This window comes from Myxocyprinus asiaticus, chromosome 35 (genome assembly GCF_019703515.2).
Source record: "Myxocyprinus asiaticus isolate MX2 ecotype Aquarium Trade chromosome 35, UBuf_Myxa_2, whole genome shotgun sequence".
NCBI lineage: Eukaryota > Metazoa > Chordata > Actinopteri > Cypriniformes > Catostomidae > Myxocyprinus > Myxocyprinus asiaticus.
In genome coordinates, this window is record NC_059378.1 from 8,425,584 (window position 1) to 8,453,426 (window position 27,843).

The 27,843-nt window shown below is 38.1% G+C and overlaps 1 protein-coding gene across 1 annotated transcript; it reads right to left on the reverse strand.

Moving 5' to 3' along the window:
* Positions 1-391: 391 nt before the first annotated feature.
* Positions 392-27,843, reverse strand: LOC127426368 (short transient receptor potential channel 4-associated protein-like). The gene is made up of 19 exons (XM_051673140.1): positions 27,694-27,843; positions 24,762-24,890; positions 21,357-21,473; positions 20,270-20,324; positions 20,073-20,128; positions 19,842-19,970; positions 19,406-19,607; positions 18,697-18,885; positions 12,161-12,303; positions 11,885-12,016; positions 11,199-11,257; positions 11,010-11,111; positions 10,824-10,907; positions 7,547-7,637; positions 6,661-6,801; positions 6,397-6,508; positions 5,167-5,279; positions 4,862-5,068; positions 392-3,757 (listed from the first exon to the last, which is right to left on the reverse strand). The coding sequence occupies exons 1-19, from the start codon at positions 27,817-27,819 to the stop codon at positions 3,620-3,622; spliced, it is 2,325 nt and encodes a 774-aa protein (XP_051529100.1). The 5' UTR covers positions 27,820-27,843; the 3' UTR covers positions 392-3,619.

Below are 27,843 nucleotides of genomic sequence, written 5' to 3' on the forward strand. Positions count from 1 at the left end.
ATAGTTTTTGAAATTGATGACTTGGACCAAATAATAAAGAAAAGCAGCCAATAAGTGCCCAACATAGATGGGAACTCCTTCAATACTGTTTAAAAAGCATCCCAGGGTGATACCTCAAGAAGTTGGTTGAAAAAATGTCAAGAGTACATGTCTGCAAATTCTAGGCAAAGGGTGACTACTTTGAAGATGCTAAAATATTACACAGTTTTGATTTATTTTGGATTTGTTTAGTTACAACATAATTACCATAGTTCCATTTGTTATTCCATAGTTTTAATGACTTTATTATTATTCTAATATGTGAAAATAAATTTAAAAAAATAAATAAAAAATAAAAATTATAATTAAGAATAAGTGTTTCAAAACTTTTGACCGGTAGTGTGTGTGTGTGTATATATATATATATATATATATATATATGTTTTTTTTTTTTTTTTTTTTTTTTTTGATCAATTTGTTTTCCTAAAAATAGATGGCAGCATATTTGGAGAGTGGGACTAAGTTGTGAAATTTTAAATAATACCAAGCTATAGAAAGTATTTTATTTTATTTTTTTTATTGTTCATTATGTTTCCAGGTGTGTTGGTTATTCATGTTTTTGAGACGTTAAAAACATTACATCAGAAATGAGCATAAATAATTCTGATTCAAAGTAATGGCCAGCAATGTCCAATCACTGTCAACCATGTTAAAATAAACTTTGCATGAAAAATTATGAATTTATGTTGAACATGTTGAGTGGTCCAAACATCACCTGCTGCCTGAAACTGAACCAACATTTTCCAGCTTTTGTATGTATCCATTGATTCTCAATGTGATAATTCACAGGATATTTTAAGGAAAATGAGCCTATAGTCCACATACGTGGTCACTGAGTTTAACAACATGCCGTTTCGTGATAAATCGATGACATTTTAAAAAATGGCATATCAGATGAAACTAGAGACTCTACTCTTTTGACTCAAACAAGTTTTAATGTAAAAACTTAATGAAGTTTTTACCAGTTGTAGTTTTGTTGCTGTTTCTCCCAAAGACAAACTCTGCTGAGATCGGCACCATGTTGTTTTGTCACATGACCCGGTGCGTCGAAAGTTTTTTTTAATGACAGCATAGAGTCTCCTGAATTCAGATCAGTCTGCTTAAATTCAATTAAATAAAGCATAGCCTATAGCGAAGCCAAAATGTAATGTCCATGCATGTGGTCGAAGGGTCTCGGGATGTTAAAGTATACCTGCATTTAATTACATCAGTAGTTACACTGTTAACCTTACCCCTAACCCAATCTTTACCCTAAACCCTAACAGATAAACTGTGCCCTGCTCCTAAACGTACCTGTATCTCAACCTCAGTAGCAGCAAATTTTAATCTTGTTATAATTTTTCAGAGCAACATATAATTACACAAAAAATAAATTGTATTGTATGTATTTAAATGTTAGTACATAGTAGTTAAAGACACCACATATAAAGTGAGTCTGTATTTTTTCTTAGTTTGGGGTGAAGAGTCAAAAAGGAATATATTCTCAGTTTAATTTTTAAATATATACAGTAATGCGGACAATGCTTGCACACATTGTATAAGACTGTAAGAACACTGGTGAAAGTGTCAACATGCAACATGCCATTGGGGTAATGGACAAAAATCTACACGTGCCAATTGGTTTATGCTTTAACCATTTATGGCCTTACCCCGATAAAGGAAAACTTTTACATGTTGTCGTCCTATTAAGCATAATTGGCTGAAGATCTTTTGAAAGAAACAGATGTACAGACTCTGGCAAAAAAAACAAAACAACAAAAAAAGACTCTGGCTCTACAAATATGACAAATGAGAAAAATATGAAATATGAACCAGTGATCAAGACATTCTAAAACGTAAACACTATCAAATGTCAGAGTTAGAATATTGAACTCAGGTTTATTTGAAGCAAGTGTACTTGGCTTGACATGAATATCACTTTTCCTAATTTTGTTTTTTATTAAACTCCATCAAGACAGAGCTATATAAGAACATGTCAATATTTCAAACTACTCCAACCAATGTGATATATGAACCAAAGAGCTGTAGGTGAACCGTGACATTCAGATCTTATGTATGTTTATGCAGCAACCATTCACATCACACTAACATTTTGTCAGAAAAAGTACATTCACACCACTGCTGATATTATTAGGACAAACTGTACAGGGAGTGACCAAAACTCTAACATTGTAGCATACAAACCTCTTTAAATGAATTGTATGAAATTGTGTTTTGCCAATGCTGATCACCGTGACAGTATACCAATTGATAAGAGAACATACATGAGAACTTGTGAACATCCACAGGTAAAAGCTAAGTGATTCTTGTGAAACATACATTTAATTATTTATACACAAGAACTTTTGCATACAAAGTGAAAATAGGTGCAACAGATTAAGCCACAGCATGCTTAAACTACAGGAGTGGTTTTTGTTAAAAGACAAAACCAATGAAACGAGGTAGTTGATTGGACGTTTTAAGTTTAGCGCTTCTAGTCTAGCTCAGATACTACATCCAACACAAAGCGACCACAGCGGACCAGCACCTATTGCAGGTTCCCAGTCACTAAGCAGGAGCCACGTGTTTGAGTGCAACAAAGATTGTCGACCTGTTAAGTTAGAGGATGGTTATTTAGTTTGTGACCAAAACAACAGATGGCAGCAAGATGAAGGCTAGCTAGATATTTATGTCCATGTTGTGAGTGAACCTGCATAGATTATTTCTGTTAAAACCCTTCAGTGCCCATATGATAAGTGTTGTCAGAAATTAACAATGGGATGATACCTACTATTAAAAACTAATTTATACAATAAATTAAAACAATAACTAAAAATGTCTTATTTTGAATGTAATTGATCAAATCTAACCAAGGAGAGAAGCATTGGAGGGTATTAAAGAAAAGTCATTATGAGAGCAAATTTACATGAAAAAGAAAAAATAAATAAGACTTATTGAAATTCATTTCTGTCTTCCATCATCTATACTGTGCAAAAATTTTGATATCACTCGGTGTAGCTGGAGAGCTGTTCGCCCCATTCATCAATTCAACACTTCCTCTCTTGACGTTTTCATCCTAAATTAAATAGCAACTCTCTTTACATTGAAGGCCGGCTTTGAAGTTCATAGATACTTAGATCATCAGTTTCTGATCTATACAATCCAAGACACTTTCAACACTTTTGCTGAAACCCAAAACTCCTCTTAAACAGATTTGCTGCATTATATGCCTATATATTTTTTCTTTGTATATTTCTGTATAAAAGGCCCCATACAATTGCACCGAAAGAACACCACCGAAATACAAAAAGACAGTTTCTGATCAGAGGTTCAGATTTAGCTTGAGCTGTTCAGGAACTGCGTTCCCATTAGAAAATGACGGGATGGGCGATCCTCTGTGGGACATCCTTTGCACCCTGTGACCTGGAGATGAAGTGGAACATGGGCACCAAGTAGAGAATGGATGGCTCATTGAGCCATTGCATGCAGTTGGATGAGCTGGTAGGTCTTTCTATAAGGTCTCTTGACTGAATCAGAGTGGAACGTGCAAACCCCTCCCCCCCCCAGCCCTCTTTAGTCCTAACTACACCCCATCAAAAAGTCAATCTTCTAAAAGGTCCCTGTCTAGCTCCATATAAGGCTCATCTATATAGCTGATAATGGCACAGGGAGAAGTCCTGTCCTCTTCGAGCAGCACTGAAACTGTCTCCTTCCAGAAACTGAAGGGAATACAGGAGCTCTAAAGGAAAAGAGAGGACACACAAAGTTTGCACAAAGACTGAAACAGATCCCAAAATATGTAAATCACTTTTATGCAAATCTTAATGCTTTAATTTAGCACATCACTATGAAGAAAAACTTTTACTGAAATCTTTCTCATCCCTACATTTACAACTGCAGTTAAGACGGGTGTGTGCATTAGTTTAGTTCGCGGGACATAAGGCACTTCAAACGCGCTGTACAAGCACCTGTTGCCATGACACCCACACACACACACACACACACACATGCAAAGCACGTGGACACACCTTTGTAATTAAAAGGAATTTTACCAGGTTAAATTTAAGTTAAAAGAATATTCCGGTTTCAGTACCAGTAAAGCTCCATCGACAGCATTTGTGGGATAATTTTGATTACAAAACAATTTTTCAACTCATCCCTCCTTAAAAAAAAAAAAAAAAAAAAAAAAAAAAAAGATTTACAGGTTACAGTGAGGCACTTACAATGGAAGTGAATGGGGCCAGTTTTTGGAGGGTTTAAAAGACAGAAATTTGAAGCTTATAATTTTATAAAAGCACTTACATTAATTCTTCTGCTGTAATGTCGTCATGGCAGCTTGGTTATAAAATGTATAATATCTTTACACAGAAAAGTTTAGTGCACAATTTTATCACACTAAAATCATGTACAAATACATTTTGTTTACGTCTTGTGGCTACACTTTTGAAACAGTGAGTATTTTAACGTTTACTGATTGGCCCCATTCACTTCCATTGTAAGTGCCTCTTAAATTAATTTTTGTGGTAATCAACATTATGCCACAGATGCTGTCTATTGAGCTTAACTTGTTAAAGCAATAACTGTGTTTACAGTGAGGTATTTACAATGGAAGTGAATGGGGCCAATCCATAAACATTAAAATATTACAAAAGTATAGCCACGAGACGTAAACAATATAAGTGTTGACATTATTTTAGTATGATAAAATCGCATACTAACCTTATCTATTTGAAGTTATATCCAACCATTTTTTGGCACAAGTTATTTTATGCACAGCTCTATGCATCAACTACCCAAAATCTTTGATATACACTATGCTACAATATAAAACAATGATACTCACATTCTCCAGGCAGGTGCTGTCCTTGTCCTTGTTGAGGTAGTGGTGCTGCCAAAAGCGCAGCAAGTTGTGGAAGTTGTTGAGCAGGCAGCCGGGATATTTCTCTGCGTATTCCTTCTCCCGCAGAGTGCTCAGGTAGAACGGAAGCTTCCCTCTCCTCCGGGCCAGCATCAGAATAACCAGGCTGGTGTTTAGACAACTCACATTTTCCTGGGAGAGTGGCCAGAAAAAAAAAAAAAAAAACAGAAATATTTATTAAAAGTGCTCGTGAAAAATCCAAATGAGTGCGCAAACAAAGCAGGACTTGCCTGTGTGAGGGTCTGCACATTGATGATGTTAACAAGCCTGAAAAGGAAGGACAGCCTGTTCTCCACTCGAGCCATATAGCACAGGAGACAGCACTCGGAGAGCACTTCAACCACTGCAGGGGCAAACACACAGACCCCATTTACTCAACAGGCTCTCATAACAGATTAGAATACAGTCCACATCACAGACGATCAGAATCCAACTCATTAAAGGAATATTCTGGGTTCAATACAAGTTCAGCTCAATTGACAGCATTTGTCAATTATCACCAAAAAAAGCAAAAATCGAAGTTACACTGGGGCACTTACAATGGAAGTAGATGGGGCCAATTTTTGGAGGGTTGAAAGGCAGAAATGAGAAGCTTACCGTTTTATAAAAGCACTTACATGAATTCTTCTGTTATAACATGTTTATTATTTGAGCTGCAAAATTGCTTACATCATCGTTTACGGTTATTTTAGGGGTTTAGGGTTCACTGCGTTACGTCGTCAGTTGTAAAATTGGATATAAATTTACACAGAAAAGGTTAGCAAGTGATTTTAGCACATTAAAATCATGTTAACACACATATTGTTTACGCCTTGTGGTTATACTTTTGAAACACTATTTTAATGTTTAAGGATTGGCCCCATTCACTTCCATTGTGCCTCACTGTAAACCAGATTTTTGCTTTTTTTTTTTTTTTTTTTTAAAAGGAGGGACGAGTCAAAATCATTTTTTTGTGGTAATCAACATTGTCACATATGCTGTCGATTGAGCTTAACTTGTACTGAACCTGGAATATTAAGATGTAGGGTTTGCCAAAGTAACGCTCTGTCATCCGACCAAAAGTTGAGAATATTTCAACTTTAGAGGCAACACTCTGATGTCAGTATCCGTTAATCAATGAGAACTTCCAAGAGGCGCCACATTAGGAAATGCAATTCGCTGTATTCTCACTTTCAAACTGACACAGCTCTTTCCACACCTGTAAATCGCATCTGATGCACTCTCATCCGTCAAACATATAGACACCCTTAGATTTGCACTAATGCACAGGACAGATTACCAATCTGATAAAACAATTTACAACGTCTGTGAAAGAAATGAGATCGCTGATCGATTCTCAGGTTACCTGGGGAAATCATGTTCTGACAATCTTTCATCAGACTTGGCCTTTAAAAGTCTTTCAGAGACATTTCAACATAATTTTTTCACAAGCCATCCAAGAGTACGGTAACTAAATTTACCCTTAACATCTTCTGTCTCGCTCTCAAAGCGATCCAGAGAGAGGACGATACAGCGGACGAGCATGTTGGAGTCCACCAGAGAGCTGTTGATCTGCGTGAGGAACACCTGGAACTGAAGGAGACATGTTCCTTTACCAAACAAAGTTCCACAGCAAAGTCTCAATATAGAGCTTGTTTTACTAAAACATTTGTTACTACAGTTTCTACAATAAGCACAACAAAGACATTCGGTGTCTAGGGTGCATGTTTCGTCACTGGTGGTACCTTTTCCTCTGTATTGACATATTTGTTGAATCTCTTAAAGGCATCAATGTTGAACTTCATAAGCTCTCCAAGCAGGTCAAAATAGCTCTGCAGGACATCTCTGGACTTGCAGCCGCTGTCGATAATGCAAAAAAGGATGTGCTGCAATAAAAATCCATAATTAGACCAATATACAAACCAAAACGTATCTAATACCATTTTATTTAAAAAAAAAAATAAAAAAAAATTTGGAATTTTGGAATGCCCAATTCCCACTACTTAGTAGGTCCTTGTGGTGGCGCGGTTACTCACCTCAATCCGGGTGGTGGAGGACAAGTCCCAGTTGCCTCTGCTTCTGAGACAGTCAATCTGCACATCTTATCGCATGGCTCGGTGTGCATGACACCGCGGAGACTCACAGCATGTGGAGGCTCATGCTACTCTCCACGATCCAAGCACAACTTACCACGCGCCCCATTGAGAGCGAGAACCACTTATCGCGACAACGAGGAGGTTACCCCAAGTGATTCTACCCTCCCTAGCAACCGGGCCAATTTGGTTGCTTAGGAGACCTGACTGGAGTCACTCAGCACACCCTGGATTCGAACTCATGACTCCAGGGGTGGTAGTCAGCGTCGATACTCGCTAAGCTACCCAGGCCCCTCAAATACTTTTTTTAATATGCCACTGCCTGTATAGAAAGTAATTTTATTGGAATATTTATGGTTCATTTGACCCTTTGATTTTAGTGATAAAATCACTTACTAACCTTATCTGTGTCAAGTTATATCCAATATCATGACTTTGCTGTCATGTTCTTAGCATTCGTTCTAATAGTTTAAAGACTCCACAACTATTTAAATAAAAGCATTTTGCCCTGTAGGGCAGTCTGCATTAATGTCTTTACCTCCAGCAAACCTCTCTTCAGCAAAAACATCTGGTCTGCATATGACGTGGCCCCTCTGAGAAAGCTCTCGACAGCTCTAGCCTGCCAGAACCTTTAGAGAGAAAATATATAATGTCACTATGACATGACATTTCAACACGCAAAATCCTTAGCCAAATCAGACATTCCAAAATATTAAGGATGGATATGAAAGCTTCTGAGGCAGCATTTTAAAGGAACAATTAATCTAAAATGAAAATTCTGTCATTATTTACTCACCTTTATGCTGTTTAAAATGTGTATGACTTACCTGTATGATGTTTAGCAGAACATTAATCTAAGTTACCATTCACTGTCATTGCATCTTTTTTCCATACAATGAAAGTAAATGGTGACTGAGGCTAACATTCTGCCTAACATCTGAACTGTACCTTTATGTTAACATTTGCTCAAAGGCAACATAATTACGCTGCCAAGATACGTTGTTTTAGAAATATTCTAAGGTAGCATGAATGCATCTTTCACAAAGCAGGCAATTCCATGATGCATTGCATCAAGCTCAATGAAAAAAAGATGATAAACAAATTGAAGAAATGTTGATTAAAATTAAGATTATTTAACCCCAAATATAAAATTAATATGGGTATATTTGAGTTATAATGTTCTTTTTGTTCTTTCTGAAATTAATTCTCAGCTTATGCTGTTAATTATATTAGGTACCTTCTAACAAGGTAAGTTATGACAATATTCTTGTTACAAGTTTACTTTTATCATTAGTTTTTTTTTTCCTCACATTTTAGCTTTTTTTTATTATACATAGTAACATGTTTATTGTTTACATGCATAACTTGTTATATTTACATTGATTTGAAGAACATGATGCTAAAACATCACCATCTCTTTAAGAATACCAGCAGTTCAGCGAGAGTCACATAAGTGTTTTGGTTGAGTGCACATTAACAAGAGCTGTTTATACCTCATCTGTGCTACATGTGATTAGAATTGAATGCTCATTTTTTTGTTGTTTTTGATTAACAACTGACTGAACAACTGAATACAGAGAGGATATTAAAAGAGACATTATTCAATGACAAATGGGTTGCATGGATCTCATCTTTGGACATGCATTACATGGAACAATTCAAGGCAAACTCTTATTTTAAACATGCAGTGAAAGGATCTCTGTGATAAACTTCTTCACCAATACTTTTTGATGAGGCATGATCCACATCAGCAGATGATTCTTGTGAAAAGCAAACTCAAAATGTTTGAGTGCTTTTTATAAGTCAAAGGTAGCTCTAACCCACACCTCCAATCTCATTTCATTAATTGGATGCAAGGTTTACCAACTCTTGACTCTAATTAGCTTTTGTTGATGTCATTAGCCTAGGGGTTCACATACTTTTTTCTAACTTACACTATGAATGTTTGAATGATATATTCAATATGTACAAGAATACAATAATTTGTGTGTTATTAGTTAAAACAGATTGTGTTTATTATTTTAACTTGGATGAAGACCAAACCAGATTTTAAGACAAATGCATACATAAATGCAGGTAATTCCAAAGGGTTCACATACCATTGGCTAAGCAGGAATATATTTACTCGAATTGTAGAAGTTTTGCACAGATCGACATGAGATACAGATCGTTCTTGGGATTTAAGAATTGATTTAATTTAAACAAAGATCGCGATGCATCGGAAAATCTATATTTTTACCCAGCCCTAATTGCAAACATAGTCTCCTGTGAGGAGCGCTATTTGTGTGCCGTTCAAAGTTGCTACCTAAATAGAGCATTCCCAATCGGTCACTTGTGAGGTTCTATGATGGTTATGATCAGTGTTGGGTAAGTTACTTTCAAAAAGTAATCCACTACTGATTACTGCTCTAAAATTTTAAAAGGATTACTGATTGCCTCACAGGGAAAGTAATCAGATTACTAATTACTTTACTCTGAAGTTACTTTCTAAAACCAAACCTGCAAAAAATACAAACGTGACATTAACAGCTCTTTTAGTACTTTAATATTAACCAAAACAATAACACAAATTACAGCAACTTACATTTAGAGATCCAATGCTTTTCTAAAAATGCAACTTAACTTTCTTATCTCAAATATGCTGTGGTAGTATCCTTAAGTGTGTGTGCGTGTGCGTCTGCTATCTACAACCTTCTTAGCTGTGTGTGGCATATAAATGTACAGTATGCTTGTTTACCTGTGTTTGTGTTGGTTTGAAAGACAGAAAAAGAATACTAATGAACTGAAAACATTTCTGAAAACACATTTGCAAACAGCTTTGATAGTAAAACCATTGTGTATTTGAATGCTTGTTGTTTCTTTTCAGTGTGAATATACAGGTTTGCTTGTGTGATGCATCATGCATATGTATGTGTCATGTACAGTATGTCTGTTTGTGTGTATACATGTGCAGCATGTGTGTGTTTACACAACTTTACAGGGAGTGGATTATTTCTACCTCCCTGCTTGTGCTCGGATGAATTGAGTATCCTTTATCACTTGCGCATCTGTAATGCTGTTGCATTGTTTTATTGTGTACAGTACATAAAGAACATAAAAGAGCCATTTGCTTAGCGATGTCTTTTTCAAGACACCGTTCTGCAAATGTTTACATCATGTGAGCGAAATATCCCTCTGTCAGATGGGAACTAGCGCCGTTTTCCATATACGCCCGAAGCCGATCCCCTCTCCTCCTGCAGCAGCTGCAGAGGGACACACGAGGGAGGGGTGCAAGGATGGGGTAAAGCGTAGAAATTTGAGGAGGATTTGTCACCAGACCAGCCTTGCGTGCCTCTCTCCTCCAGCCAGGGCTGGAAGCATGCTGACACGGCACTCGCTGAGATTGATAATAAGTGCATGAAAACTTGAAATGCTTCACTTTCATTTACAATTTGAATAAACTACACTCCGCTGCGTCCATAGTAACGCCGCTCACTCATCTGCCGTCGCCTCGATATGTGTCCTCTATGCCACGGTGGTTTGTTAGAGCGCATGCTCATTAGATGACACAGCAACACGCATAAAAGTACTAACATAGGAACATAATACATTTTAAAATGCATTCTACTATTAATATTATTGTCTTCGCAATAAATGTGTCAAAGTAACGTAATTTTATTCATGTCTGTAACTGTAATCAGATTACTTTTAAAAGTAACGTTACATTACTGCGTTACCGCAAAATGTAATTAGATTACAGTAACTTGTTACACCCAACACTGGTTATGATGCAGTAAGTACAGATCTAGTTTTGGAACAGAGCTATAGTGTCTCACCTGAAGGAAGAGTCTGGCGGTTCCCTTTTCATAACAGTGAGGAGACGTGTGAGGAGCCCTTTTTTACCGTCACACACTAAACTCCTGAAAGACAACACAGGCATGATAGATGTGAGATTTGTCTACTTGAGAATATACTTTGTTGATGTTGAGAAAATTATGTTCATTTTGGAATCACAACAATACCTGTCAGTGTTTACCAGGGCCTCCACCTCAGAGATGTTTGCCTTCAGGGAGATGGCGCTCAATTCATTCAGCTCTTGAGCGTTCAGAAGCAGGTACTTATTTCTGAGAACAAAAGATGGATGAATGCATTCGACTGTCAATCCACAAAATTGTAGCATGTCACTCAAAGGTTGTGAATTCGTAACTTACTCATGGTGGTCACTGAAGCTCTGCAGAAGCCTCAAGAACTGGATTTTAAAGGAGATTTCCTGTGCAATAAACAATAGCATACCATGATCCATGAGAATGATGGGAAATCGACTCCTTTGGAATACAGTGAATGGGATAATGCTGTGTGTATACTTAAGCAATATCACATGAGCAAGAGTGCTGTTATTCTGAATTAGACAACAAATCAGTTCAACTAGCAAGTAAATAATGTTGAATAACTTACATTTCAGACAAAAATTGGCCAGTTAGTTCGTACATTTCCTCTCCGCCAGTGAAAATAGTTCCAAAAGAAGCCAAAGCATAAAGCACAACTCCGCTATTCACACTTCTCTCATACTCGGAGTATACTCTCATACTCTAACACTTCATACTTCTATTGTTTCGGTGGTGAATCATTTGGGTCAATGACTGAATGACATAAAAGATGCATAAAATTGTCGCCACCTACTGGCATAAAAATGTAATCTTCAGAAAGTGAATGAAAACAAAATTAACGATGAATCAAATGCCCACCACAATTTAGAAAGCCACGAAGACAAAGCGGAATGATACAAATAATAAAGCGTCCCAGTGGTATTAAACTAAACAGCACTCCTGGAATGTCCTTGTCCAAACAAATTAGAGGACCAGAGCTAACTGTTGTATAAATTAGAAATAAAGCTCACCGGGCTGCAGTCGCAGTTCTCATTCTGTCCATGGACAACGTGATTAGAGGCAGTGAACTTCCTCCAGATGAGCTTGTCAAAGAGGTTATTGAGGCCAGGAATCAGACGAAACTCAGCCAACATTTTGTGCACCTAAGAGATTATAAAACGTGAGAGTGGGAATTAGAAGACTGATGTAAGACCAATAAGGAGTCCGATGTAAGACTGATGAAAGAGTCAATAATGCAGGCCCTTTTACAAGGCACTGGTCTGTCAGGAAAGAATGATGGCTCTTACCTGGTTTCGCTGTCGGCCCATGAGCAGGACACACAGCACGTAAAGGACTTCCACCTTATACATGATCTCATGGATGATCTTCATTGACTGTGGCAAACTATGCCTCAGGGGCATGGTGGCCAATGTACTCTCATCAGATGATTCTGAGATAAATGAAATATAAATGTAAAACTTATTCTTCAACTTGGAATTCGGATTCTAATCTTTTATTAAAGATATAACACAATTGTTAAGATATGGGAACCCTTTATTGAATATATGAAAATGAATTTTATTTCATGACCGTCATGGCATTAGTGTCTAATAAAAAAAAATAAAAAAAAGGAAGTTCAACAGGGGGCAAAGCAAAAAACTAACCTGCTTTTTGCAACATCTTTTTGTTTACAAAGAAATATTACAATAACAAATCATTAGGTTATGTCATATAATTTCTCGCCTTGGCTCTTTAGTTTTATGACTATTTTCCTTCGATTTTTCGTGGCACAGAAGTGTTCTGCTGTTGAAGAGAAGTTAAATGTGTCCAGTGTTTCAATACAACTTGACATTCACATAAGCCTGGTGTCCTTCTCCTCCAAAAGACGGCAATGCAAAGCTGTTTTAATATAGGTTAATTTTGAAGTGAGAAGCTTCTCACTGTGGGCACGTGAGATGGGAATAACGGCTGCTTTTGCTAGTGTGCGGGATACAACGCACTTTAGTCACGGATTAGGACTTTGGAAGCTACGGGAAAGTTTAAACATCCGTGGCAGCGAAGCGCTGTTATCATTGGGATGGAGGCACGCTGTGCACTTGTGGCCAAAAGTAAAGGGGTTGCTGATGCATCGTGTTAATATTTTTGCTGGACATTCTGTCCAACAATGTTTGAATTTGACCGACATTAGTACATTTTAACAGTCAAAAACCGGTATTTACCGGACAATGGAAACCCTGGCACACACAGACTTGGCATACCCTTTATGATGGTACACTGTTATTGTGGGGTTTTTTTTCTTTCTATTATATACTTATTTTTCTTTATTTTTAAGATATATTTTAATTATGTTTTTCATTGTTTTACACATCCATGTTTTAAATGGGGGTTATATTCTCATGACAATGTTAAAATCAAAATAAAATATTTTGCACAAAAAAAACAACACATGTATACATTGTTTCCACTGGGATGAAAAACAGATTATGTGAGACAAGCTGCAAAAATTGTATTTCATACTTTAACTGATTTTATGGATTCTGAATGAATTTTAAATAAAATTTACAAGTTATTTAAAATATACAGCATTTACAATAAACCCTGTAATTAAAAAAAAGATTTAAACGGTGCACTCAGTATTTTTTTTTTCTCAATAAAAAAAACTTTTACTCAAAGAAATGCATTATAATTTTAAAATGTATGAAGACACTAGTCATATGAGTAAACTTATAAAAGCTGTTTAATTCTACATGGAGAGGGTGCCCTCATGGGGGCTATTTTAGAATCACATGACCAGTTGAAAACTACACAATTGCTTTTTTTGTATATAAATCATGATTAATTTTAAAAATATAAGAATTTCAATATATATAAGATTTGGATTTAAATAAGCAGATACTTAAGAGCCTATGCTTGGATCATTATTGCAGTGATTAATGTTTCAGCTGGCAACAATTCTTTTAACCCTAACTGATGCAATGTGTAGCTTCTCATTTCTTAAACAATCATGTCAGAAGACGTATCCCGTGGTCGTGACCCGCATCAAGCAAAACAAAAAAACAAAAACACAGGAGAATGCTGAAATCACTGAAATAGAGTTAAGAACTGTCCAACGCATTATTAAAAACTGGAAGGATAGTGGTGAACCATCAGCTTTGCAGAAGAAATGTGGTCGGACAAAAAATCCTGAATGATCGTGACCGGAGAACACTAAAACGCTTGAAAAATCTACAGTAGAACTCACGGCTATATTTAATAGTGAAAGTAAGAGCATTTCCACATACACAATGCAAGGAGAACTTACAGGATTGGGACTAAACAGCTGTGTGGTCATAAGAAAGTCAATTGTTAGTAAGGCTAATCGGAAAAAACGACTTCAATTTGCTAGGGAGCATAAAGATTGGACTGTGGAGCAATGGAAAAGGGTCATGTAGTCTGATGAGTCCAGATTTACCCTATTCCAAAGTGATGGGCGCGTCAGAGTAAGAAGGGCAGTGCACGAAGTGATGCACCCATCATGCATAGTGCCAACTGTACAAGCCTCTGGAGGCAGTGTTATGATCTGCGGTTGCTTCAGTTGGTCAGGTCTAGCTCAGAAACGTTATGTGGCAATATGAAGTCAGCTGACAACCTGAATGTACTGAATGACCAGGTTATCCCATCAATGGATTTTTTTCTTCCCTGACAGCACGGGCATATTCCAGGATGACAATGTCAAGATTCATCGGGCTCAAATTGTGAAAGGCTGGTTCAGGGAGCATGAGGAATCATTTTCACACATGAATTGGCCACCACAGTGTCCTGACCTTAACCCCATTGAAAGTCTTTGGGATGTGCTGGAGAAGACTTTAAGGAGTGGTTCGACTCTCCCATCATCAATACAAAATCTCAGCCAAAAATTAATTCAACTCTTGACGGAAATAAATATTGTGACGTTGCATAAGGTTGTCGAAACAATGCCCCAATGCATGTACACAAGGATTTTTTTTTTTTTTGGGGTGATAGGAGAAACAAGTGCACACAGAACATTACAGTGAAACACAGAATAAAACAGAGTATAAATAGACATACAAATAATAGGACATGTATCAGAATGGCGTATGTACATGTGCAAGTGGTAATGTATGTGCAAGGTAGGGGTATGTACAGTTATTGAATTAAATATGTGAATTTACATACACCGGAGGCCAAAAGTTTGGAATAATATACAAATTTTGCTGTTTCGGAAGGAAATTGGTACTTTAATTCACCAAAGTGGCATTCAGCTGATCACAAAGTATAGTCAGGACATTACTGATGTAAACAACAGCACCATCACTATTTGAAAAAAAGCCATTTTTGATCAAATCTAGACAGGCCCCATTTCCATCAGCCATCACTCCAACACCTTATCCTTGAGTAATCATGCTAAATTGCTAATCTAGTACTAGAAAATCACTTGCCATTATATCAAACACTGCTGAAAGCTCTTTGGTTTGTTAAATGAAGCTTAACATTGTCTTTGTGTTTCTTTTTGAGTTGCCACAGTATGCAATAGACTGGCATGTCTTAAGGTCAATATTAGGTAAAAGAAATGGCAAAATAGCTTTCTCTAGAAACTCATCAGTCAATCATTGTTTTGAGGAATGAAGGCTATACAATGCTTGAAATTGCCAAAAAACTGAAGATTTCATACAAAGGTGTACCCTACAGACTTCAAAGACAAAAGAGATGTAGAAGACCAGATGTACAACTAAACAAGAGGATAAGTACATCAAGAGTCTCTAGTTTGAGAAATAGATGCCTCACATGTCCTCAGCTGACAGCTTCATTGAATTCTACCCGCTCAACACCAGTTTCATGTACAACAGTAAAGAGAAGACTCAGGGGTGCAGGCCTTATGGGAAGAATTGCAAAGAAAAAGCCACTTTTGAAACAGAAAAACAAAAAGAAAAGGTTAGAGTGGGCAAAGAAACACAGACATTGGACAACAGATAATTGGAAAAGAGTGTTATGGATCTTAACCCCATTGAGATTTTGTGGGATCAGTTAGACTGTAAGGTGTGTGAGAAGTGCCCGACAAGACAGCCACATCTATGGCAAGTGCTACAGGAAGTGTGTGGTGAAATGTCACCTGAGTATCTGGACAAACTGACAGCTAGAATGTCAAGGATCTGCAAAGCTGTCATTGCTGCATGTGGAGGATTTTTTGATGAGAACTCTTTGAAGTAGTTTAAGAAGTTCTGAATTTTTTTTCAAATTGTAATAATAAAAGTACCCATTTCTTTCCATAAGAGCAAAATCTTTACATTATTCCAAACTTTTGGCTGCCAGTGTATTTACATGAGATATGTATTTACATTATTGCACTATGGGGGACTCCTGAGGCAGTTTAATTGTTCATGAGGAAAATAGCTTGAGCATAAAAACTGTTCTTATGCCTGGATGTCCTGGCGCTCAGTGCTCTGTAGCGCCGGCCAGAGGGCAACAGTTCAAAGAGAGAGAGTGGGCAGGGTGTGTGGGGTCCAGAGTGATTCTACCTACACGTTTCCTCACTCTGGAGACGTACAAATCTTGGAAGGTGGGCAGGGAGGCACCAATAATCCTCTCAGCAGTCCTGACTGTCCGTTGTAGTTTTACTTCTGTCTGATTTGGTGGCTGAACCAAACCAGACAGTTATAGATGTACACAGGACAGACTCAATGATGGCCGAGTAGAACTGTGTCAGCAGCTCCTGTGGCAGGTTGAAATTCCTCAGCTGGCGAAGGAAGTACAACCTCTACTGAGCCTTCTTCAGTTCCTGAGAGATGGTAGAGCCCATTGACCTGAATGACGCCACTGCTGCCACAGTGTTGTTCAGGATGGTGAGGGGGAATGCTCAGAAAGCAAACTGAAGGGGGTTCCAGTAATGTCCTTCAGGTAAGCCAAAACCAGTCTCTCAAACAACTTCATGATCACAGACCTGAGAGCGACAGGTCTGTAGACATTAAGTCCTGTGATTTTGTTTTTTTGGGGGACCGGGATGATGGTGGAGCATTTGAAGCAGCAGGGAAATTCACACTGCTCCAGTGATCTATTGAAGATCTGTTTGAAGATAGGGGCCAGTTGGTCACTGCAGACTTTCAGACAGGCAGATGAAACACCATCTGGGCCTGAAGATTTCCTAGGCTTTTGTTTCCGAAAGACCCAGCACACATCCTCCTCACAGATCATAATTGCAGATTGAGTAGCAGGAGGGTTCCAGGAGGTGTTGGTGTGTGTGTGAAGTGACGTGAAGATCAGAACGTGGGAGGGGTGCGAGGCTGGGCTTTTCAAACCTGCAGTAAAACACATTCAGTTCATCAGCCATTAGTTGACTCTCTACAGAGTGAGGGGGAGGTGTCTTGTACTTTGTGATGCTTTTCAGGCTTTTCCACACAGATGCAGGATCGTTGGCTGAAAACTATTTTTTTCAGCTTTTCAGAGTAGCTTCTTTTAGCCACTCTGATTTCCTTAGTCAGTGTGTTCCTGGCCTGGTTGTACAATTTTATCACCACTTCTGTAAGCATCCTCTTTGACATGACGAAGCTATCTGAGTTTTCCTGTAAACCATGGTTTATTGTTATTGAATGATAAAAATGTCCTAGTAGGGATGCACATATCCTCACAGAAACTAATATATGAGGTCACAGTATCTGTGAGCTCGTCACAGTATCTGTGGCTGCAGCCTCAAAAACACTCCAATCAGTGCAGTCAAAGAAGGCTTGTAGTTCCAACTCTGCTTCATTGGTCCATCCCTTTACAGTCCTTACTACAGGCTTAGCTGATTTTAGTTTCTGCTTGTAGGTCGGGAGAAGATGAACCAGACAGTGATCAGAGAGTCCTAAAGCTGTAAGTGGGACAGATTGATATGCGTCCTTTACAGTGGTGTAGCACTGATCAAGTATATTTCTGTCTCTGGTGGGGCATGTGATGTGTTGTATTTTGGCAGTTCACGGGTGAGGTTAGCTTTATTAAAATCTCCCAGAATAATGATAAGAGAGTCTGGGTGTTGTTGCTCCGTGTCTGTGATGTGATCAGCCAGCTGTAGCAACGCTGCGTCACGCACGCTTGTGGCGGGATATAAACATTCACCACAATGAACTAGGAAAACTCCCGTGGCAAGTAGAAAGGCTTACAGTTGATGAAGTTTAAATTAGGACAGCACATCTTCTTCAATGCTGTTACATCTGTACACCAACTTTCATTGATGTAAAAGCATGTTCCACTGCCTCTCGTTTTCCCCGATGATTCCGCAACATGATCCACTCTGAACAGCTGGAAGCCCAGCAAATGAAACGCGCTGTCTGCGATGGCTTCATTCAGCCAGGTTTCCGTAAAACACAGAGCAGCAGAGTTAGAAAAGTCCTTATTTATTTGAGTAAGCGGAAGCAGTTCGTCCATTTTTTTGGTGAGGGAGCGGACATTCGGCAGATGAATACTCGGCAGCGGAGTCCTGAGGCCACGTTGACGAAGCTTCACAAGCGCGCCAGCTCGCTTCCCTCGTGTGTCTTTTGGATCGCTTGTAGAGCACCGCTGCGCCTCCAATTAAGTTGTCTAATAAAACGTCCGAATAATCAAATGCCAGTAAAAAAGTATCAGGTATGCTCTGCAGTTCATTATTGGTGAAACTGATTTGGGAAAGAGTGACAAAAAACATGACAAACAAACAAAAGTAACAAAAACGCTAGAGAGATCCACAACGACACCATCTTGTCTGTGTCCCTTGTCTGTGTTGGATAAGAAATTAATGCATAATACATTGGTCATCACCGTAGCAATGAACGATCATTCATAGCAATAATCGATTATTCATTATTCAATATTCAGAGTGATGTTGCAGTGTTACCTGTGCTGCTGTGCTCGGCTTCATCAGTTGCTATCTGCATAAGCGCATCCAGCACTAGTGTGTTGTCAAGCCAAGTGTACCATTCCTCTAGTTCCTGTAGAAAGTTTGATGTACCAGTTGCCTCTGACACCTTCCGTGTGGCCAACTTACAGAGACGCTCGATGAAGCCAGGGATATTCAGGAGTGTGACTTGAAAAAAAATTACATTATCTCTTCGTTATTTGTGCTCTATTAAGCCTAAATCTAGAAGCTGTAAGGAAAACATTTTAGAGACAAAAAGACTCTATACGGGAAATGGACTGAATGTACTGAATGGAAAGAGCTGCCATTTCACTATTTGACAAATATCCCTTTAGCAATGAACCAATTCTCCACAAATCTTCAGTCAGCATTCACTTCTTTTTCTGGCATCAACTCTAAGCAAAGTCATGGTTCACAGACATCTAGTTAACTTGCTACTAAGTTCCTCAAACAAACTCTTAAGTATCTTCAAAAATTTCTCGCCAAATGCTCATTTAATCAACCCGGTACCTTATAAACACAACATTGTTTTTTTGTTTCCAGGTGGACTAATAAAAATTTACATCTGAGCTTGCCTGTGAGAAAGAATTTCTCAGTTTTGTGTGCAATATGCATCAGGCGGTTAGTGAACGGACTGTGGGCGGTCAGTGTGTGTGCCGTCTGAGTCTAAGACTTGTTATTCACCTACCTTGGTTGACCTCAGCCTGAGAGGGGCTGGTGTTGCGTTTCTGCTGTGCATTTTTAGCCAGAAGGGTGTGTTTGTCATCGTTCCCCACGTCAGGCTCTGAGATGGTGACGGAGAGGATACGGCAGAAGTTGGCAAGCTGCTGTTGGTCAAAGCTCTGCACCAGTCCCGACAGGTTAGGGATCCATTCCAGCTGAATCATCTCCTGTTGAGCACAATCATTCATTTATTACTGCCTGATAATCACAATTAATTATTAGGTGTACAAATACAAAAGTCTGTATCAGTAGATGACAAATAGTTAAAGCTAGACCAAAGTGTCAATGCAGCAATTAAATCCAGGGGCATTAAAAAGTTTATAAAAGCTTTACTGCATTTTGACTCAAGGAGACAAAATTAAGTTGCAGACAGCTGTCTAAGATTGAGATCCAGCACTGACCTTTTTAACTCCAAGAATATCCTCAATTAACGTAGCTGTTTGTAAGAAGACCTTCTTATTTGTCATCAATGTGAAGAGAAATAAGACAAAATCATCTCTCATGGCCAGGCTTTTTGTGACCCCTTCCGTCTGCAGGAAAACAGGTACAGTTACTCACTGTGGAACTCATCATATTGATATAAGTCACCCTTGTGCTCAATACATAAATGGGGGAACAGCAGCAATACTTACACATATGCAGCAGTTGTACAGCACATTGAGGCAGTCCTTAAGCAATTCGTCATTCACTAAAAGCAGTCAAAATTAACAAGCAGTTGAAATTAATAGGCAAAATGCTCATTTTTACATTCGTAAATGATCAATATAACACCATAACGGCTAAAACCACCCACACACACAAATGTATATACACACATACATAAACTTACTCTTGGGTTTTGGTAGCATAGTGAGAGTGGGTCTCATCAGAAGCTCCACCAACAACTAAAAGTGAGAGAAACAAAATGTATCATTCTTAACTGATCCAGGATTGAAACTAACAACCATTTTGACCATTGATTAATCTGCTGATTATTTGTAACTGATTATCCTGTTATTTCATTTTTTTTTAAATATTTCATTCATTCACTGAATTTAGAGGTAGACCGATATAGCGGTTTTACCGATTAATCTGTGCTGATAGTTACTTTTAGGAACTATCGGTTATCGGGAAAAAATCTATGCTAATAGTTTTTTTTTCCACCTCCATGTTCCTCTCTGGCTGGCACTTGAGGATTCTACAGTAAGAACATTTTGGTTCTACAGTATAAAAGTTGCCTTTAGAAGTGAAAGGAAAACAATCATTGGCATCTCGTGGGGACTGACATTAACCCATATTTTTATCCCCACTTCAGTGCATATTTTGAAGCATGCACCATCAGCACATACATTGTGTCTCCAACTACTATGAAATCTTGTGAATAATAATTTACCTTATTTCTCATTAAACCTCATCTGATGACATACTGTGTATATATATATATACATACATACACACACATATACACACACACACAAAACCTTCATCTGGTGAATATATAGGCTATAAAAAGCTTAATTTGGTAAATACTTACATATAGAGCATTGGAACAGAGCCAAGTCTCCTTCATTGGAGTTCACGGTGTATTTTGGACTTGTTTATAGTTAAATGTCCTACGTCATACACCCCATTCTTATCTTTTCTGGTTTTCTAGTATCTGGGATTTTATTTTGGACTCTTGTTACCTCTATGTCTGTGCCATCATAGTAAGGAAAGACTATGAAATGTTTTCAGATTTTAAAAACTATCTACCTTTTGCACCACCTTAATTATCGGTATGTGCAAAATCCACTATGGGTCGACCTTTATATAAAATGACGGAGAAAAATAAACACTGAAATGAGGTAACAGGATTTTTCTGATTTCAGAAAAGGAAACCAGCTGTAAACAGGGTTTATTCAACCAGCTGCTACACAAAGAGAAAACACAGAACTCACATCTACACCTCCAAAGAGGTCAAAGGTGTATGTGTTAGGAAAGGTGGACTCCTGCGCTGTCTTCCTTTCCTCTGTTACAAAAGACATTGCCTCCATGGAAAGCAGGGATGACAGCTCCTGTATCAGAAAGCCACAAAAGGAATAGCAGGTGTCATGACTAACATTTGTGATGGTGTTTGACAAGCCAATGTGAGACAAATTCAGCCAAGAAGAATACTTAGAGTGAGGCCTGCACAGAAATGAAATATCTCAGAACACTCATGTTAATAAATGCGTGCTGCACAAACATTTAAAAGGTTTTGGCAATGATTGAAAGACTATCCTGTCCCTCTGTCAGCAGCGCGCGGTGGAGGGGACTCGCGTCATTACTATCAACTCTGTCAACTGACAGCGAGGCTCTTGAGAGTTTGAAGCGCTGGTCACATGGTTTAATGAATAATCATAAGACAGCCCGTTCACATAGGATAAGGCTACGCAGTCTCATCAATATTTATGAGACACTGATGACGCAACGATGCACTATAGTACAGGGACACATCACATCGAGTAACGTTGACTCGATGTTGATTTTAAATCCGGAAGATGAAAATAGCGCAAAAAAGCCTCTTTATCCTCTTCCTGCTCACAGTGCAACGAGCCAGAATAACTACTGTAATGACTCTAGAAGATGGGCAACTTAATATTCATACACGTGTAATTCTTACACATTTTTAAAAACAAAACAGCATATTCATGTGAATTAGATCATGTCTGAAAGTTTAAATTCGTGAATGCTTAGAATTGCCAACAACTTACCCTCCAAAGGCCACTCTGTCATGCTTCAAGGGCTGAGACAGCGCTCATTTATTAGAGGAGCAGTGTATGTGTGATTCCATGCGTGCTGCAAAAAAGATCGGCCCTAAATCTAGGCACGATCCGCTGATCACGGATTTAAGACGAATATCGGCGATTTCGATCGGTGGCCGATTGATCGGTGCACCCCTTTTAAATATAATACAAATATTACTAAAAAATAGGATATACAGAGCAGAGGTATACAAAGTTTCATTTTACCTCAGGCAGCGTGTGCTGCTTCTCTTTCTCACTCGTGGCACACGCAGAAAATTCTCCCCTCGAGTTCTTTACCGAACAGCTGTCATATTAGATCATAAGCTAATGCACGTCGTGAAATACGTGCAAGTTTTCAGCACATTTTTTCTCTATCGTAGATTTGGCTTACCTGAACTATTTTCAACAATGTCCTGACTGTTTTAATATGTTAAGTTACTTTTACTTCCATTTAGAACAGGCTATTAGGGTTGCTCTAATGGTCCTGCACTATTCATTCAATGGTTTTCAATAAATATGCCTGTATTCAGTGGTCATTTCAAGACTGGACTACTGTAATGCTTTGTTGACTGGCCTCCCAGCTAACACAATCAAGCCACTGCAGATGGTCCAGAATGCAGCAGTGCATCTGGTCTTCAATCAGCCAAAATGGGCTCATGTCACCCCACTCTTGATTTCACTCCACTGGCTACCTGTAGGTGCCTGCATCAAATTCAAGGCTTTGACTCTGGCCTTCAGGACAGCCAATGGAACCGCACCCTCTTACTTCAATTCACTTCTACAGGTCTATGGTCCAACTCGTGCTCTGCGGTCTATGAATGAGCAGCGCCTGGTGGTCCCATTACAAAGAGGCTCAAAGTCTATTTCATGATCGTTCACTTTCTCTGAGCCTCTGGGGTGGAATGAGCTTCCAACCTTCTCACGATCTGCTGATACCATCTCAAAATTCAAGAACCAGCTGAAAACACATGATCTGTTTCGCGCGCACTTAACCAATCCACACTAATTGCACTTACTATTGAACTTAAAACAAAAATAAACTCCTCCTCTGCGCTAGCACCTATACTACTCCAGCCAACTTGAGAACTTGGCAGTACAACACTGCAGAGATTGATGAACTTTGTATGACTAATTGCTTGCTATGTTCCTCATTTGTAAGTCCCTTTGGATAAAATCTTTTGGAAAAAATTACTAAATGTCAATTTATTCGCTAACGCTGACTCAGTGAATGATTGTCATGTTCTACATTTAATGATAATACAATGATGATAATGCAAGTCAAGCACATCACTGATAAATGCCCCTTTTTCAGTGGAATTTAGTGTCGGATTTAGCATTATAAGTATTTTAAATGTGTCACATAAACACACAATGCTTTCTGACTGTTTTCTGAGAGCTTCTTTCTTTTTAGACTAGTCAACTCCAAAATTTTTACTTTTTCAAAAAGTTAAAATGTGATTGAAATGATAAAAAGCAAAATATGAAAATAAATGTACAAACTCACATACTATATTGCATGGAGTCATATATATGGATACTTTGCATTAGGGTTGCGCTGTTTACCGGTACTAATGAAGTATCGCGATACCAAAAAAAACAACAAAAAAACGTTATGATATCTTTTTGCTAATTTCAGTACCATTTTACAGTATACTACCACTTAGCTAATGATAGTATATGAGATGAAATCAATGACATTTTGAAAATAAAATAAAAAAAATCTCTGGATATGGCCAAGTGTGATCATTAAACAGTAGAAGGATGTAACTTAATTAAATATTATACAGTCACATGCGCTGCACGCTACAGAATGAACAAGAGGTGCCGCTCTGCTCTGTCATCTGCTTCACACACATACACACACACACACACACACACACATGCAAGCTGACACACTCACACAAAAGCAACACGCACTACTGGTGCTTAATTTTCATGCAATGTGTTTAGAGTATAAACTGCTGTTAACACTTAAATGAACTTCTGTGCAGCTCAGAGGTTTCAGCTCTAGAGTCGCGATGGGATTATCCTAGCATTAATAGGTAGCTTGATAGAACTAACCCACAAAAACAGGAAGTCCCGCTTAAATGAAAGCTATATTTAACTGGATGTGTGAAATTGAAGACAGAAAAATATAACTACTGTATAAAAATGTAATATTCAAAAAGTAGCAATACAACTCATAATAACAATTATATAATATTAAATGGTTGTTTTATTATTATTATCTTTAAGCAACATAACAAATGCAAGTGTTTTATCAGCATGTTGTGATTCAGCCATAGCAGCCTTGTGCTACAGGTAATCAGATTTTGTTTTTTTTTTGTTGATTATATTATCGATTTAGTATCAATACTGAGGTACCAGGGCTGGTATCGTACCGAAGCCTAAATTTTGGTATCGGGAGCAACCCTACTTTGCATATGTGAAGATGCACCCTTCTCGGTTTGCTTAATATATTTTTCAGGTTGTAGCTGCATTACGCATATATGATGTCAAAAGTCAGGTGAGTAAAAACAATAATGTACTAGCCAATGGCAATTCTTTCTCCAACTAGTCTGTAGAGGGCTGTCTCACCTTCAGTACATCATGTGTGCGGGTGAAGTCACTGTTAAGGTGGCTGCTCTCGTACAGTTCCTGGAGTAAGACAGGAATCCCGTGCCATTTCGCCCTCTTATCTCTCTCCTTAAGAAGTGCTTCTGAGAGCTGTAAATAAAGCAAAACTTTAATAAAAGCCCACTGCATGTTTGATAACTGAAATTAATAATATAATGCTATTTAAAAAGATTTACATGAGAGTCTCCTTGGAGGCAACAAAGTATGCTTTACAAACACAGTGCATGTTTCAATCAAATGCAAAATAATACAAGCTATATACTATTTGTGAACACTACATCCATATGACTCAAATTCTCAACATACTGGCAACATATTAAATTAGTTCAAAATTCAGTTCTAAAAACTATCGTCAGCCTTTTCAATGGATAATAAGAAATTTCTGTTGTCAATTTTTTTAAGCGAATTCTGAGTGAATATCGAGTAAAACAAGTGTGTTTCATTTCAGCAATATTATTTGTTGCCATTCAGTTATTTATATTATGTATACACTGGTGACCAAAAATTTGGAATAATGTACAGATTTTGCTCCTATAGAAAGAAATTGGTACTTTCATTCACCAAAGTGGCATTCAACTGATCACATGGTATAGTCAGGACATTAATAATGTGAAAAATTATTACAATTTGAAAAAAAAAAAAAATATTCAGAACTTCTTAAACTACTTCAAAGATTTCTCATCAAAAAATCCTCCACATGCAGCAATGACAGCTTTGCAGATCCTTGACATTCTAGCTGTCAGTTTGTCCAGATACTCTGGTGACATTTCACTCCACACTTCCTGTAGCACTTGCCATAGATGCGGCTGTCTTGTCGGGCACTTCTCACGCACCTTACAGTCTAGCTGATCTCACAAAAGCTCAATGGGGTTAAGATTCATAACACTCTTTTCCAATTATCTGTTGTCCAATGTCTGTGTCTCTTTGCCCACTCTAACCTTTTCTTTTTGTTTTTCTGTTTCAAAAGTGGCTTTTTCTTTGCAATTCTTCCCATAAGGCCTGCACCCCTGAGTCTTCTCTTTACTGTTGTACATGAAACTGGTGTTGAGCGGGTAGAATTCAATGAAGCTGTCAGCTGAGGACATGTGAAGCATCTATTTCTCAAACTAGAGACTCTTGATGTACTTATCCTCTTGTTTAGTTGTACATCTGGCCTTCCACATCTCTTTCTGTCCTTGTTAGAGACAGTTGTCCTTTGTCTTTGAAGACTGTAGTGTACACCTTTGTATGAAATCTTCAGTTTTTTGGCAATTTCAAGCATTGTATAGCCTTCATTCCTCAAAACAATGTTTGACTGACGAGTTTCAAGAGAAAGATTTTTTTTTTTTTGCCATTTTTGACCTAATAAAATGCTTCATTTAACGAACCAAAGAGCTTTCAGCAGAGTTTGATATAATGGCAAGTGATTTTCTAGTACCAGATTAGCAATTTAGCATGATTACTCAAGGATAAGGTGTTGGAGTGATGGCTGCTGGAAATGGGGCCTGTCTAGATTTGATCAAAAATGACTTTTTTCAAATAGTGATGGTGCTGTTTCTTACATCAGTAATGTCCTGACTATACTTTGTGATCAGTTGAATGCCACTTTGGTGACTTAAAGTACCAATTTCCATCCGAAACAGCAAAATCTGTACATTATTCCAAACTTTTGGCCGCCAGTGTATGTATGTATTATTTAAGCCACCCGTATCTCTAGAGATTGGTATCACCTATTATAGCCAACATAATATAACCGAAAGGTCGACCACTATAATTAAGTGTCTGCCAAGGTCGATACAAAGGCTGATAATTAATGTAAGAATGAAGGCCAACGCATAACAAGCCTTCTGTATACCATTTATACCCTTCTATAAAATGCATATCACATCACATGCCACTTATAGCTGATTCTGTTCCTTTTCTTTCCTATTTCCTTTCAAAATATGGTCAAGTACTCAGAGGAAGAAAATTTACACTGGCAAAAAACAAAGAAAAAAGAGAAACACAAGGACACAATTGCTTAATTCACTGTCAATATAGAAGCATCACACACACAAAAAAGCTTTGTTAACTCATTTTAAGTTAGTTCTAAACTATCAAAGGTAATAGGTTTTGTCAAATACAGGGCGCCTGATTGAGAAGGGAAAGTGAAACCAGTGGGGTTTAAATTGAGTCAAGTTCCCAGGCTCAGATCATTAAGTCCCCTGTCAAACTCAATGGGACATCTTACATAATTCAAGCCCTTTTAAACTTAAACTGAGCCATGAAAATATCACTGCCTGATTCAATAACACACACCAACTCTAGATTGGTTAAAAATCACAATCATATATCATATAAGGAAATCAGATAGATTTGGTTTATAAATGCAAACGGAATACAAGGAAAATCTGTGACAGTATTTGTGGGCATCATAACGCTCGTATGCACCTATAATGCGGTCTATGTAGACCGTTTTGAGACTCATCTGTGTTTATTTGAATCAGCTGTTCTGTTATAGACGTTAAAGGATCACATATTGATCTTTGCGTGATCAATACTAATGACAGTGATATTGGTCTTTTATATTAATACGACTCCATGTGTCTGAGTCTTTAATTGGATTTTGATTGGTCATTTAAAGCCACATTTAACCCCAATTATGACAGAACAGCCAAAGCCAAAAACAACCTAACGAGTTAACGACCTCTCTATCTCTCTCTATTCAGAAAAGCCTGATTTATAAACCACAGCGACCATTTAACTTTCCATGCATTTAGAGATCATTCAGTCTACTTTTAGATCAAAGTTAAGCATCAAGCCCGTCCGATTACTTTTGTTTCTCAACTTGAAGCAGGCTGATCGATGGTCCTGCTGCTAAACGCGGTTCCTGACAGCGGCTTTTCTCTGTCCAGATAACAAGCTCTCCCTTTACCTGCGTCCCTCTGCTGAAGCCTTGGCCAGCGATCTGACTGTGCTGTATTCTGGTGAGGATATTCCTATTACGAGTGCTTTTCTTTCCTCCCGTCCAAGGGGACTCGGGCCCCAGTATCGTCGCCATTTCTTCGTCTTCCTGAACTGTTCC

What these genes read in the sequence shown, in the direction of transcription:
- LOC127426368 (XM_051673140.1), bottom strand. Translation starts at nt 27,819, where the DNA reads ATGGCGACGATACTGGGGCCCGAGTCCCCTTGGACGGGAGGAAAGAAA. An exon ending in TATGCTACCAAAACCCAAGA is followed by an intron (nt 20,129 to 20,269) that starts GTAAGTTTATGT and finishes GACTGCTTTTAG; the next exon opens with TGAATGACGAATTGCTTAAG. An exon ending in AGAACTGCGACTGCAGCCCG is followed by an intron (nt 11,258 to 11,884) that starts GTGAGCTTTATT and finishes TTTATTGCACAG; the next exon opens with GAAATCTCCTTTAAAATCCA.